This window comes from Polistes fuscatus, unplaced genomic scaffold (assembly GCF_010416935.1).
Source record: "Polistes fuscatus isolate 324 unplaced genomic scaffold, CU_Pfus_HIC Scaffold1, whole genome shotgun sequence".
NCBI lineage: Eukaryota > Metazoa > Arthropoda > Insecta > Hymenoptera > Vespidae > Polistes > Polistes fuscatus.
Window position 1 is genome coordinate 7,014,625 of NW_025112997.1, and position 14,643 is coordinate 7,029,267.

A 14,643-nucleotide genomic window follows, 5' to 3' on the forward strand; every position below is an offset into this window, starting at 1 on the left:
TTTAGATAATATTTTTTATTCACACAATTTTTCTATTTAATTGACACTTTTTTATACTTGAAAGGCATTTATTATACTATTATTATTATTACCTCTTGCCATAGCTGAGTTGTATCACAGAATCGCTTTATTGTGAAAAAAAACGACGCGTATTACCCCTAGAATTTTTCTCGTATTTTTTATTTCTTTTTAAAATTTCATTCTTTTTTTGTCTTTCTTTCTCTTTCATCCTATATCTTTGAATCATGTAATAGCTGCACTTACGATTTTTTCCGCTCCCAGTAGTATATCTTTAAACTGCGTCTTTCTTTCGCAGTTCCATCGTATATATTTTCTAAATACTGAGGTTCGATGAAAAAAATTCATTGATTTTATTATTAAATTGAATATAATACATATATATATATATATATATATATATCTATTAAACACAATAAACGTATCTTTTTCTTTTAAGTTGAATATTTTAAACTCGACAAGAACAGAAAAGAGTTAACAATAGTTCTTTTCTTTCGTGTTTAATTTCATATATATATATACACACAAAAAAAACGCATTGTGGTATACAATTTACATTCCTTAAACATTGACATGCAAACGTGCTGAATTTTTTAAACGTTATATAAATCGTCGTTAAATATTTAGCCGTATAAAAAAAATAAGAACCTATTTATTATAAATGTACATACAACTGTTATTGTAATAAAGAACGTGAAAGAAATATACATTACGTCCGAATTTATATATATCAAGCGATTACTCTTTTTCTGTTTATTATATTTTTTACTTACAAAATAGTGTGTTCATTTTATAAATTTTTATCTTATAATTATTTCATTAATGCTCACAATTAGTATGGTCTGCTTCTATGCTGACGTTCCCGGCTTTTTCCACTGCCGATCTTAGTTAATAATTTCTGGCCTGCATTATTTTGAATGCCATTGGACTCTGATTGTCTCCAAATATTTATTATACCATCTTCTCCGACGGTTACTAAAGAGTTACTCTACGATATCACAATTAATAGATTATTTCAATTTTTTTGTTTTTACATTTATAATTAATATATTAAATGCCACACCAAACCTTGACACTCAATATATTAAAGATTCATTTTGATTTTTATATAAGCGTACCTTTTCATGTAACCAACTATCTCTTACATATTGCTTATTTCCAACAAGATTATAATAGATTTCTAGTTGATCATTCGCGATACTTAGGCATCTCAAGTTTTTGCTATCAAACAAATATAACGAGCACGTTATTAAATTTATTTATTTATTTAGGTAATTAATCATTATTTACCCTTTAACATTATCTGATCCTGCTAACAGGAATGGCTGTCCAAGAGCATTCGAAGGATGAAACTTAACTATGTAGCAATTATCTGGTTCGTCGTCCTAGAAGCAAAATTAATAAAAGAAATTGAAACCATTGTGTTGTTGTTAATATATATAACGAAAAGTGTGCAATTATGCGTTTGGATATATACAAGTCTTCTGGATTTCCTTATCCACGAATTTCTCAAAATATTGACAGCAGCATGTATATGTGCATTAAAATATTGCATATATTGGTGTGCTCGTCATCAAAGCTATAGCTCATAAATTTTACCAATTTCTGCAATAAAATTTTGAAATGCCCTAATAACACAGATTGTGAATAAATATTTATATTTATAAACTGACTCGTTTTAATTTAATTTTATATAACTTATCCAATATTTAATTAACTGAAATAATATATCATAACTTCTCTATTATACAATTTTTTCTTTCTTTATATGTATAAATATATGTATAAAATATTTTAATGAAAATTTTGTAAAATATTACAATTGCTAAAGAAAAAAGTAATACCTAAAAAAATGATACAACTAAAACATACTTGTGTAATTGCTAAACAGCTACGTTTGAACCTTTTATACGGTGTTACTCCTTCATAATCCCACAATTGTAACGATGATGTAAACGTTGTACACCACAGGTTGTCATTATTCATCCAGCCTAATCCATCCTTTTATTTAAAAGTGCATTTAATAAAAAGAGTTAATTAATTCTACATTATATTATTAACAATCATAAAATAAACTTACTACAGAGGACTCGGTATTTAATGAATATCTTAATGCCAAATCTTCAGTAGGTTGTGTCAGATCAAAAATATTGATAAGACCATCTACACTACCAGATGCTAAAATATCTCGCTTATCAGGATGAAATGATAAACGGGTCACATCATCCATATGTGACTGCCAATAACCGCCAAGAAGATTATTACCCTTAGATTCTACTTTAGAATTACTATGCCTAATATCCCAAAATAAAATAAATGCATCTCCACCAATATATTCGGTTCCACCAGCGATAAGTCTTTCATCACAACTTATATCGAAACTAGCTAATGGTTTTAATTTTCCATCTTCCGAAGCATCTAGAAAAAGCAGTTTAAATAAATGTAAGTTAGAATTGGTATTGTAAAACATTTAGAAAATTCAAAAAAGATCATTTATAAAGTTTTAAATATTTGATAAAATATAAGTGCGAACCTTTAAATTCTGTAACTGCTTTTCCTTTAGCGCGTAGATCGTATGCAGTAATTACTCCATTATTAGTTGCCATATATATAACATTCTTGGAGATAGGACTGAATTTGATTCCAACAATAGTAGCTTTATTATGAGTTAACGTGATAGTCCTACTTAAAGTTTCTCCGACTGTATATATGACACACGAATGATCAGATAAGGCAGTGCCAATTCTGAATTCTGGTTCACTAAAGACAATAAATTACTATTAATTCTATTATAAAAATTATTGAGACAATAAATATAAATTAAACCAGTTTCTATACATATAAATAATCGTAAATTTTTTAAACTTATTTTATATACATATATATATATATATATATCTATAAATATAAAATACCGGTAATAACAGCAATGGATTGAATCAACAAATCGAATAATTAATTTTATCATTTATTTTTTGTGTATTATACAATTATTTATATTTTAAAATAAATTGATGATTGATGTATAAGTTATGTTTTGCAGTTTAAATATTATTAATGTAAAATAATAAACAAAAATAAAATGTTCACCTTTGAGTTCCACAAACCGCTAAAACATAATTTTTTTGCAGAGACACCGCCTCTTCGACCGATAATATCAATTCGTTTTTCTTCTTCGTGGACATGTTGTTCTGCTTCGTCGTACCGTTCTCCATGCTAAGTTTTTTAAGAGAATCAGTTATATTTGCCATATTCTATAAAAACAAACTTTTGAAATATAGACGCTATGTGTTTGAGGTTATCGTATCATTGGAATTATAAACATGCTTTGTTCGGAAAACAAATCTATCTGGTTAATTCATATTGAAGTTATATATTTGTTATTAATAACGTAAAATACACACAAAAATTCAAATAATATATATATATATATAACAAACTATAAGAATTATTTCTCTCAGCAAATTGTAAAACGTGATTGCGTATTATTTATTACCTTCACAAGACAAACAGGAACGAGAATAACATAACCTGTATTGCAATTAAACCGTTGATTCGATGGCATTAGTGTTCTTAAAATGATTAACTCTTAACGCGCATGCGCAACTATGAAAAATCGGCAATTCAATATCACTCAAATTAATTTTTCTTTTTTTTTTTTTTTTATATGGAAACAAATAAATATGTAACTTAATCATTTTATTTTATTTATTTTTTTTTTTTAAGTATTTATATTCCAAATGAGATGATATTTCTTTTATTAAACTGGATTGATCGAAGTTTTTTCGTAAAAATGTGGCGCCAATTCCAATAACCATTCCGATTGTATTACAGTTAAATCTTTCATATAAGTTTTATTAGTTTGTACTATTTCACAATAAAGTATCCTGAAATAATAATAAAAAGGATATAAAAACGTATTATAAATGTTCCTATAAAAGTATACGGATATTACAAACCATTGTGGTTGTTGAATAGTATACAGACAACTATTTGAATGGATATATAAATCTTTATTCCCCCTGATAGTTTTATATACTCCAGTATAATGTAAATAGGCAGCTTTCGGAAATAATCCTGTTGTTATACATTTCAAGATCTGTTCTACGTTTCCTACGACAATAAACGAAATTTAATATCAAAACCATTTCTAATTTAATGATCATAATTGATTTTCAAAACGGGATCATTGTTATACCATTGCAAGAGATTAAAGGAATATCCAATTTTTTCAACATTCGACAAATTTGTCCACGAATTTCCGCAGCCCTTCGTAGGGCTTTGTTGTTGAGAAAATTTTTTTGACACCAACTCGGCGTTTTATTTTTCTCATAAGCGGCATAAACATTTAATAACGTTAACAGATCACCTTCTTCGACTTCGAATTTACGATGAGCTACTCTTGCTTTTGCAATAGCTTGACCACCCCCAGGTCGAATAAAAACATTTTGTATTTGGAGCATTGCTATTATCGTGGCCATTTCTTCGGAACAACCCATTTGTCCTGTTAAAAGATAAAAAAAAAAAAAGAAATGATAAAACCATATTACAATAAGTTTTATATTCCAAATGATTAGCTCGAAGAAAAGAAAAATAGAAATCTATTAAAATTTATTACCGGAAACGATAAGACACTTTCCAAAGGTAGGCTCTAATGGCATTTCTGCCATTGTCATGCCTAAAGGTGTCGTCAATTGTCCGTCATTATCTATAGCACCTAATGCATAAAGTAATTCCATGCCTGCTATAAGATTTTTACTGGGTGGAGCTGATGGGAAATTGAACCGAAGTACATTATCGATTCCTAATGCTTTTAACTGCAAGACGGCTGGTGCTAAATCCGATCTTTGCATTTCTGGTGGCGTTGCTTCTGGTAATTCTTTATATGCTTCTTCTGTATATAATCTAAACAAAACAAAATAAATATATATATAATAATAATAATAATAATTAAAACATAAATAACTGTAATATCAAATAAATTATAAAATGAATGTTATTAATTTTGTCACTTAATCCATTGCTATAATTTAACCGACACATATGTGTATATATAAAATTAATTAAAAATATTCATGATTATAAGAAATTAAACATTTCTTATCTCGCTTATTACCTAAAAGTTTTTCCACTTTGAACTCTACCCGCGCGTCCGGCTCGTTGATCAGCCGAAGCTTTAGATACGGGTACAATGGTAAGACTATTAGTTTGAGTTTCTGGCTCAAACCAGGGCATCTTAACAAAGCCACAATCGATCACTGTAATATCATAAAGTTAAATAATTGACGTTAACGTGATGTTGGTAGTTCAGGAAAATAATTCTAATGTTAACATTTAGTAAACTAAAAGTATCATAAAAGCGTACTGCGATTCTCTACCGTAAACGACGTTCGGAATAGTAATTGAAGTTTCAGCGATATTTGTCGCCACTATAACTTTTCGCGTATCTTTGGCAGCTCTCCAAAATACCTTGAGTTGTTCATTATTCGGTAGAGATCCATACATCGCCAGTGGTTGTAATTTTACTATAAAAAAGGAAACAAATAAAAACGTATAGAAAAGTAAGAAAATGTGAAAGTTTCCGAAATAAAATTACTCAACTATTAATCCAATGATTATAAAAGTAATTTGAAATATTAAAAGATATTTTCCTAACACACTATTCTTAATGTTTTCTAATTATATCAAAAAATTATTATTATTTTTAAATATATAAATATGTATAATTTTCCTATTTGTCTAATTGTACACAAAAATAATTTAAAAAAATATTCACAATTTAAAAATTTCAAAACAAAATATGATAAATGACTCGGACCACTTAAATAATTATATAGCATGAAATAAAATATCTTCTATTTACGTTTTCCATCCTTTATAAGTTTAGCATGTTCCGATAAAAGAGAAACTGCTTGATCTACTTCGTCGAGTCCCGTGAGAAATGCTAAAATGTCACCAGGTTCCTCTACTTCGTGAATCTTTAAAGCTGTATCCACAACACTAGTAACGTAATTCGGAACTGGTTCTAAAAATGTTTAAACATTACAGAACAAAAATGTTAAGTAATACTAATTGTAAGTGTGAGGTTCAATGATATACATTAAATTAGTTCTCTACCTCTGACATAGAAAATATCTACTGGATATAATCTACCCTCGACGCTCATAATTACTGCTGTATCCTTTGAAGAGTCCTTTGTTGTATTCATATTAAAAAAATCACGTAGCTGTTCCGCATCGACCGTTGCAGAGGAGACTACGATTTTCAAACTTTTACGTTTCTGTCATAAAATCAAAAATTGATCAATATTTTGTTAAATAAATAGTCAGTATTTATAATAGGAACATACAAAGTATTAATAGTTTGTATATAGTGTAATATTACTCATTTATATTACACATTAATATTTTATCATAAAAACAATATATTTGATAATGATGATTTAAGAAATATAATCCATAAAACACAAAAAAAATCAGAATATTCCTTGAAAAAGCAAAACCAAAAAAATTAATCCAACGAACACAGATAAAATAATTATGATTTCATTTACTCGAATAATTTTCTTCAAGAGACCCATAATGATATCCGTCATTAAGGTTCTTTCGTGTACTTCATCTAATACGATAATTGCATATGTCGTCAACAATGGATCGCTCATTAATTCACGTAATAATATTCCTTCCGTCATATACTGTAAATAAAATAAATACTAAATGTTAAAATATTAATTAAAAAACATATGTCAACATAATGAATTATAGACGAGCAAGAAATACGATGCATTATCATGTTATCTTCCAATATTACATTTTATATATCTCCCCCCATAATATTTTCCCGCATGAAAATAATCTGATAAGAGGCATACACCAGAAATATATCATAGTTTCAAACGATAATAAAATAAAAACAATCATATTTTGTATATACCTTGATCTTTGTAGATTCGTTGGTACAATCATCAAAACGTATGCAATAACCAACTTCGGTACCAAATATGCAATTACGTTCATCGGCAACTCTACTTGCCAATGACGTAGCAGCAACTCTTCTGGGTTCTGTTATTCCTATTATTTTACCATCTTCGCACCATCCTGCCTCCAGAAGGTACTGTCAATTGAAAGAAGAAAAAATAAAGAAAAAAAAAAAAAAGATAATAATTAGACGCTGAAAAAGTTAACAGTCGTAAATAATCGTAAAATGGTAACGTAACGCATACGTTTACAAATATAAACTAGTTCTGATAAAGAGTGACGATAAGAACAAAAGGAAAACTATTGAACTTTACTTTTGTATATTTATCTGCATACGTGTGTGTATATATATATATATGTGTATGTGTGTTATATAATTTTTTATTCCCCTCTTTTTTAATATAATGAAACAATCCAGGAACTTTGTCGACAACCCATTGTGCATTTTCTCCGTATAAAAAAGAAAAAAAAATCGCAAAGTTTGCTCGTATTTTTGTTGTTCATGTCAGTCACATAACTTCTTTTGTGAGAATATTTTTTATTCGTTCGAATGTAATTACGGTGAAAAGATTTTTACGTACGCATTTATGTAACAACTGCTATATCATAAATAAAATTTGTAACAAACTCGACTATTCAATTTTTTCTTTCAAGTGTTTATATGCATACTGCGATCAAAATAATTGAAACAACGATAGAAAACGTAGTCACGTTTATGATGTCAAATATTCGAACAAATATATTATATCTACTTTTATCAAAATAAAAAAAGGGAAAGAAAAAAATGAGAAAAAAGAAATAATTATAGATCATAGATCATGGAAAACAACATAAACGCATAATTAAAAACTCGAAACATGCGAAGTAACTAATTAACAGTGAATATATATAATTAATCTGTTCTTTTACTACGAAAACGACGTATCGTAATATTGTTTTCGAAATAAAATTTTTCCAAAGTTATGAAATATTAAAGAAGAAAAAAAATAATGATATAAAAAATATCACTTGTATTATTCAGTTCACTTCTCGTTCGTCGAAATTGTTAATCTTATCTAATGGATCGTATGATTCATCGAACGTTGCGATTAGAAGTGACAAAAAGGACACTAAGACAAAAAAAAAAGTTTTTAACAACAGAAAAAATATATAGCAATTGCGTTTAGTAAAAACATTTTTTGAAATTTTAATTGTTACGAATTATAATTATGTGTGTGTATAATTTTTGTTGTATATTATATATAATTATGAATATGTAAGGTACAATTTTAAGTAATAACGTTGAAATAACAGTTAGGCACACGTTAATTTGTATTTATTGAATTAAAATAACGTTATATTTGTGTCAAAACGTTATCGCTATGTATTGACTTAAAAGCTTTGTTATGTTTATAAAAGACTTTTTATCTTATGCTTCTTCTTAATACTAATCGTTTTAATTAAACGTTATTTCTATATAACAACGACGATAAAATGTCTTATAAATATATATATATACTTTTTTAAGGCATTCTTGTTTATTAATCGGTTTTAATAAGTTTTACTAGGCATCATTGATCTGTGAATGTAAATCTATGAATTCTCATTTACATATCGTACAATCAAAATTTTGTCCAATATTATCACTATCAATTTTTCAAAATATTATTATCAAAATAAAAATCGCTGTACGTTTGAAGTTCGATCGATGGATCAAACGTATTTTCTGATAAAAAAAGAAAACAAAATTGCTATCAATCTAAAAATTATCGCCACATTTTTTAAACAAACGCAAACATTTACGTACGCGTTTAAAAATTCACGGTTTCTTTTTTTACATTGTACGATTATTTTTTTTTTTATTGATTATTGTCTTCTGAGAAATAGCCAATATTTGTTTGATCTAATTAAATTGAATATTTCGACTACCATAACGATGGTCATACGTAATTATTGTTACTAGATTTTTGCCTATCTTATCTTATTATTAGAATTATGGCTTCTAAAGCCGAAACATAAAAAAAAAAATTGCGTTATACCGATAAGATTAAAGTATCTATAGAGTCATAACAATATGAAATATAGTTGTATTTTTATTTCCTTCTATATACTCTAAACAATGTATAATATATGAATATCGAAGTCATGTGTATTGAAAGTTGATATAAACATGCATACAAAATTAAATACAATTTGTATTCTTTCTTATTAAAATATGTATTTATTCGTATATGTTATGTGAATATTATACCTATGTACCTAATACTATGAACGAGAAAAGTGTATCAATAAAACATCGAATTATCAAAAGATAAGTTTGTTAACTAAAAGACAAGAAGAAGAAGAAGAAGAAAAAGAAGAAAAAATGATTGGAGAGATAAGATAGATAAATAGATAATCTCATCGATTATTAAGGCCGATCAAAGAAGATTTCTCGCTACCGAGAATCATGGGTACCATGTGTATATAATCGTAAGCATATTGATAATGAAATTCAGTCAAATATATAAGTAAAAATATAAGAACGTAGGACGACCATCTGGACAATTTGATATATTCCCAGACGCGATTGAAAAATATAGCCAATAAAAGATAATCCATGGCGGCATGTACGTTTAACATTTTCCATCCTAGAGCAACGAACCAAAACGAGTTACTTCTGAGTACGTTGGTTTGCCTTAGGTGTAAGAGTTCTGTATTGATGGAGAATGGCTCGATATCTAGATCCAGAAGATCCTGGTAAAGCCAGATGTAACGGTTCCATGCAGCACTGGCTACGATCAGGTGGCCGATTATAAGGAGGACATTAGGAAGTGCGATGTTCCTTATTGACATATTCGAAAAAGTAGATGACGACGATGGGGCATCTAATATGACAGAGGTCAAAGGTAAGATCTGCAATTTATCGTATCCTCCTCGTCTGGGTGGAGAGCGAATAAGAAAGTAATAAAGTCCGGTTATCAAGGCAACGCATCCAAGTGCATCGCAAAAACCGTCTACGAAATAACCAGGTGAACCAACGTCCGATCGTTCACCCGATATGTTAGCTCTCTGTCTCGCTACGTGGCCGTCCAAATCGTCTAGCTATGTTCTCACTTGAAATAATATCGCACCGAGACGTCTTTGAGTTAGGGATTCGCTCGATACACATTTACCAGCTAATACAGCAACCAACACGTGGAAACCGCTAATCATATTCGGTGTCAACCAATTCCAATATTGGCTAATTCCCAATATTTTATCCATCAAGGCGGCCAATGGACTAAGAAGAAAATGATTTGGATGATCCAAGGTCAAACCTTTCACTGTTACCGCGCAAAGAGGATTCAAATTACAGGGTATCGTTGGTTGATATGGCGTATCGTTAGTCGTTGCTCTTATACGATAATTCTTTACTCTCGAATATAATAATACGTCCATCACGATGAAATATATCACTGATATAGCGATAATCGCCAGAGCTATTTTATTCACCAGGTCAAAATGAACGGCCATGTTATATTTCCTTTATTTGTTATTTTTATGCGGTCAAAACCAATATACTCCTTCCAAATTCTAACTTCTTTTTTTTTTATCGTCTTTCTTTCTATATTTAGAATTAGCTTCTTCGTAGAACACAGTATTTTGTTTCCTTTTTTAATTCTTCAACCGCACGCGCACTTAATCGTATTATTATTATAACCAAAAGAAGAATAAATAACTTTTTCCCGTGGAAAAATTTAATGTTATCCAGTTGAATGAGAAAAAATAAATATTTGTAAAAAATTGAAGAAAATATATATAATCGATCATATATTGATTCCCGATTAAATATACGGATCTTATGAGGTAATACGCGTCGTTGCCATCTGATGAATGAAAAGTTTATACCATCCGGTAGATCGTGCCGAGGCTTACTGAGAGACTCACTCGGAGAGTTGTTCGAACTTCAATAATCTAGCTTAACTTACAATGACGATCGTGTCCATGCGTCGTCGCATCGCACGTGGTCACGCATAGATCTCACCCTCAACTACTCTCCTCCTCATTCCTCCTCAACCTTCCACTCCCATACGCACACTTTTTCCCCTTCTCTACCCCCATACCCCATTTTAGCGCACTCCCTCGCAAATACTTTATCATTGACGAACAATCGTCTACGAGAAAGTTTTTTTTTCATTCTTTATTTTTTTTTTTATTCACCTACCTTCTTTTTTATTTCTTAAGAAAGAAATTTGTGGAGTATATTTAATATATGTGTTTTTAATTTAATTTCATTATTTTCATTTTATTTGATTTCTCTTTTTCTTTTATATATTATAGTCGATAATATATATATATATATATATATATATATATATATATATGTTGTGTAAATGTAAATTGCTTTCTATTTTATTGCGCCATTTTATTTCTTGGAAGATAAAGAATTTTGTTTTGTAATATTTTATCCTTTCTATCGCTCAACTTTTACATATTTTTGGCATTTAATTTGCAATTCAACGAATATCTCTTTTTTATTTATTTTTTAATGCTAATAATTAATTTTATCTATTTGTCTATTTATCTATCGAAGAAACGAATAGATTAGATAGAATATTGTGAAAAAAAGTCCACAAAAATTTCTCAATCTTCTTTTCCTGAATATACAAAAAAAAAGGGGGGAGGAAGAACAAAACAGAATCTTCAAATTTATTATTCTTGTTTTATATTGAAAAAAAAATTTCCTTTTAACTAACACGTTTTTTTCTCGATGTGGCTTTTCTCTCGTCCATTATGTCAGAGAAACGAAAGAACGGCTTCTTTTCAACCCCTCGATACTTTTATATTCCTAACAAATCGATTCACTCTTTCGACCCTTCCTGTCTATGACCTTTCTTTTTTTTTCTCTTTCTCTATTTTTCTTTCTTTTTATTTCTTTCTAAAACGGATTTTTTATGCTTATCTCTTTTTGTTTTGAGAATTCGATAAATGAAAATTTCGTACATTCATCGTCCGATCGTTGTCGTTCCATAATTCATTTTCATTCAACCAAGACCTTGAAGTTCGAATATTATAACTAAATTATAAGAAGCCTTAGATAGGCACATACGCATTTAAATAAATTCATTTTTTATCGCGTATAATCGGTCGGAACGATTGTACGTACGCTTGTATGTCATAAAAAACGGACTAAAGTAAAGGATACTTTTGACCCTTTTATCGAACGAGCGTAATATTATACGGAGGGAGAATCTTACGTTAGTGTTTAATTAAAAAATATTTGTATATATATACTCATGTATATCTATGTAAAATAGAAATAATATCGATAATTGTTTTAGGTGAATTGATTGCAGTACTTTTTCTTTGAAATTATTTTCTTCAACTACTTTAGAAATTATTATTTTATGTATATATATATATATATATATATACACACACAAAATGATTGTTTAGATATTGATTTTTACCTATTATTTGCTTATTCCTATTATTATGATTAATAATTTCTATTCGTATTCATTTTTTCCTTTTGAAATATTAATTTAAAAATATTTTTTACTCAATTGTCGTACATTATCGAATTGAAAATTATTTTACCATTATTAGCACAGATAGAATTATTTAATATAATTATTAAACAGTGTTAAAAAGAGATAACTATATGGAAGAAAGCGTAAAAAGCAAAATTTGTTACTTAATTATTATATGTTTAATTACCTGTGGTAACTGCGTACTTTTGCCACATCCAGTTTCTCCTACCAAGACGAGAGTCTGATATTTTTCAAGCAAATATATTATATGATCTCTATTTCTGAATATAGGTAGTCGCTTGCGTTGCATATCCAGTGCAAGAGAATGATGAGCGTTGTAGACAAACTGTGTTGAAGAATGTGCATCGATATCTGGTCTGTCTTCTTGCCATGTCGAAGCTCCTAAGAATATATATAAATTATACTTTATTATCAATTCGAACGAATATCACTCGTATATTTTAATAATAAAATACAATATATGAAAAGTAAACACAAAAGATAGGTTATGAAATTTGACAATACGTCAAAATTATCAAACTGCATTAACATGTAAAGGAAAAACAATAGCAGTAGAATATATTTTTATAAATAATATTATAAAGTTAAATAACAAAGTTTATATCATTATAAATAAAAATATTGAACGTTTATACGTACCAGGTTTAGAAAATACAGGTTTGGCATTCATTTCTTGATCTTGTTTTATAAAAATGTAAACATTAATAATTTATATATTTCACAATATTATTTATCACTATTATAAATCACTATTAATTAACACACTCATGTAATAATTGCAATATTCTAAATTGATAGAGAAAACGCGTCAAGCATTTTAAAAACATTTTGTTCAAAACATTTTGGATTTTACAGATGGCGCTCGTTACTGTGCTCTTCTAGAAAGTGAATCTTAAGTGACCAAGAGATCGATCAAATAGATTTATTAATATAAATCTTGTAATTATTTTTAGAATAACGTTGTTTTATACGTTCTATTAAATAAATTAATATTTTGATGCGCTCCTAAAAATTAATATAGATTAAATTCGAATTTTTCATCTCTCATAATGTGTAAAAACATTACCGACCGTTTTTACACTTACCATCATACATGATACATATAAATAAGGGATACACGTGGATGCGTGTAAAAAAATCTTCAAACAACAATAATCGATAAATATATTATAATTAATAAATTTTATAATTTAGAATAGTATCGTATATAAAATAGTTTTCTTCTTTTGTAATTTTTCAATCGAAAATTTAATTTATCGTATTTCAAATTTTTAAATATTTTCTTTTATAATTTTAATTATAAACTTTAGTATATCATAATGTCACTTATCAGATATGTCTTGTTATTAGTTCAACAATTATAATTATTTACGAAAGATTTACATTTACCAGAAAGTATGTTTTTCAGTACTCAAGAATTTTTATTGTTTAATTATTGCTTTTTTGTATTTTTTAATTTTTCAATTTTTTTAATATTGAACACATTCAATTGTAAATTTTTGTTTATACACGCGCGATAATTCACCGTTGAAAATATTTTTATTTTTCATTTTTGTATTTGCCTCTTCACTGCTACAAATATATTTTCTATTTGTGACGCAAAATACGAATATATATATATATATTTGTTTACATACATAAAATAAAAAAAAAACCATTAATAAATTTAGTCACATTGGACTTGTTCATAGAGCGACTTTTTCTTTTTTTAACGTTAGTAATTAATTAATTTTTCTTCATTCTTTTGAATTATAAATAGTATACGTTTCTATACTCTTTAAATTTAGCACATATAAAATAAATAAAATAGATTATTATATTCTTAGATTAAACTCAAAATAGAAAGTAAATTTCAATTTATTTCTTATAAATAGTATTGTCATATATCTGCATTTTAGAAATTTCGATACCGAACTTATTATTTAATATTAATTTTGATATATCTCTGTCAAACCTAAATAAAACAAAAAAATATTTAAAGAAACAATGGGAGACATAATTAAAATAGAAATAATGTTCGTAGAGTATAGGCATTCCTAATTACTTCTAATCTGTTAGTTAACTGTTCATCGATACTTAGAAAATTAATCAAATTACGGAAAATCTGGCTCTACGAACAAAGTAATTTAATATAAGTACCAAATGTAGTACAT

The 14,643-nt window shown here is 27.8% G+C and overlaps 3 protein-coding genes across 4 annotated transcripts; all 3 read right to left on the reverse strand.

The window, feature by feature from the left end:
• Positions 1-821: 821 nt before the first annotated feature.
• Positions 822-3,715, reverse strand: LOC122515637 (WD repeat-containing protein 89). 2 transcript variants are annotated; one of them, XM_043633051.1, is made up of 8 exons: positions 3,515-3,715; positions 3,109-3,234; positions 2,552-2,778; positions 2,099-2,436; positions 1,891-2,019; positions 1,309-1,403; positions 1,137-1,239; positions 822-1,006 (listed from the first exon to the last, which is right to left on the reverse strand). In XM_043633051.1, the coding sequence occupies exons 2-8, from the start codon at positions 3,231-3,233 to the stop codon at positions 851-853; spliced, it is 1,173 nt and encodes a 390-aa protein (XP_043488986.1). In that variant the 5' UTR covers position 3,234; positions 3,515-3,715; the 3' UTR covers positions 822-850. The 2 variants fall into 2 exon arrangements, with proteins under 2 accessions (XP_043488986.1, XP_043488984.1); XM_043633049.1 differs by lacking the exon at positions 3,515-3,715 and having other exon boundaries at positions 3,109-3,507.
• Positions 3,716-3,736: 21 nt separating this feature from the next.
• LOC122515628 (probable ATP-dependent RNA helicase DHX35) lies at positions 3,737-13,691 on the reverse strand. Its single transcript, XM_043633041.1, has 12 exons — positions 13,130-13,691; positions 12,657-12,871; positions 6,952-7,131; positions 6,572-6,712; positions 6,136-6,298; positions 5,882-6,043; positions 5,397-5,543; positions 5,135-5,276; positions 4,637-4,923; positions 4,217-4,522; positions 3,978-4,131; positions 3,737-3,905 (listed from the first exon to the last, which is right to left on the reverse strand). Exons 1-12 carry the CDS (start codon positions 13,158-13,160, stop codon positions 3,779-3,781), a joined length of 2,055 nt encoding a protein of 684 aa, XP_043488976.1. The 5' UTR covers positions 13,161-13,691; the 3' UTR covers positions 3,737-3,778.
• Positions 8,289-10,666, reverse strand: LOC122515659 (ceramide phosphoethanolamine synthase). Its single transcript, XM_043633059.1, is given in 1 exon segment — positions 8,289-10,666. A coding segment is annotated over 1 exon segment (1,095 nt). The 5' UTR covers positions 10,470-10,666; the 3' UTR covers positions 8,289-9,374.
• Positions 13,692-14,643: the final 952 nt, after the last annotated feature.

What these genes read in the sequence shown, in the direction of transcription:
- LOC122515637 (XM_043633049.1), bottom strand. Translation starts at nt 3,269, where the DNA reads ATGGCAAATATAACTGATTCTCTTAAAAAACTTAGCATGGAGAACGGT. An exon ending in GCGGTTTGTGGAACTCAAAG is followed by an intron (nt 2,779 to 3,108) that starts GTGAACATTTTA and finishes TATTGTCTTTAG; the next exon opens with TGAACCAGAATTCAGAATTG. An exon ending in ATAGTTGGTTACATGAAAAG is followed by an intron (nt 1,007 to 1,136) that starts GTACGCTTATAT and finishes GTGATATCGTAG; the next exon opens with AGTAACTCTTTAGTAACCGT.
- LOC122515628 (XM_043633041.1), bottom strand. Translation starts at nt 13,160, where the DNA reads ATGAATGCCAAACCTGTATTTTCTAAACCTG. An exon ending in ACTTATAAAGGATGGAAAAC is followed by an intron (nt 5,544 to 5,881) that starts GTAAATAGAAGA and finishes CCTTTTTTATAG; the next exon opens with TAAAATTACAACCACTGGCG. An exon ending in CAAAGTGGAAAAACTTTTAG is followed by an intron (nt 4,924 to 5,134) that starts GTAATAAGCGAG and finishes TGTTTTGTTTAG; the next exon opens with ATTATATACAGAAGAAGCAT.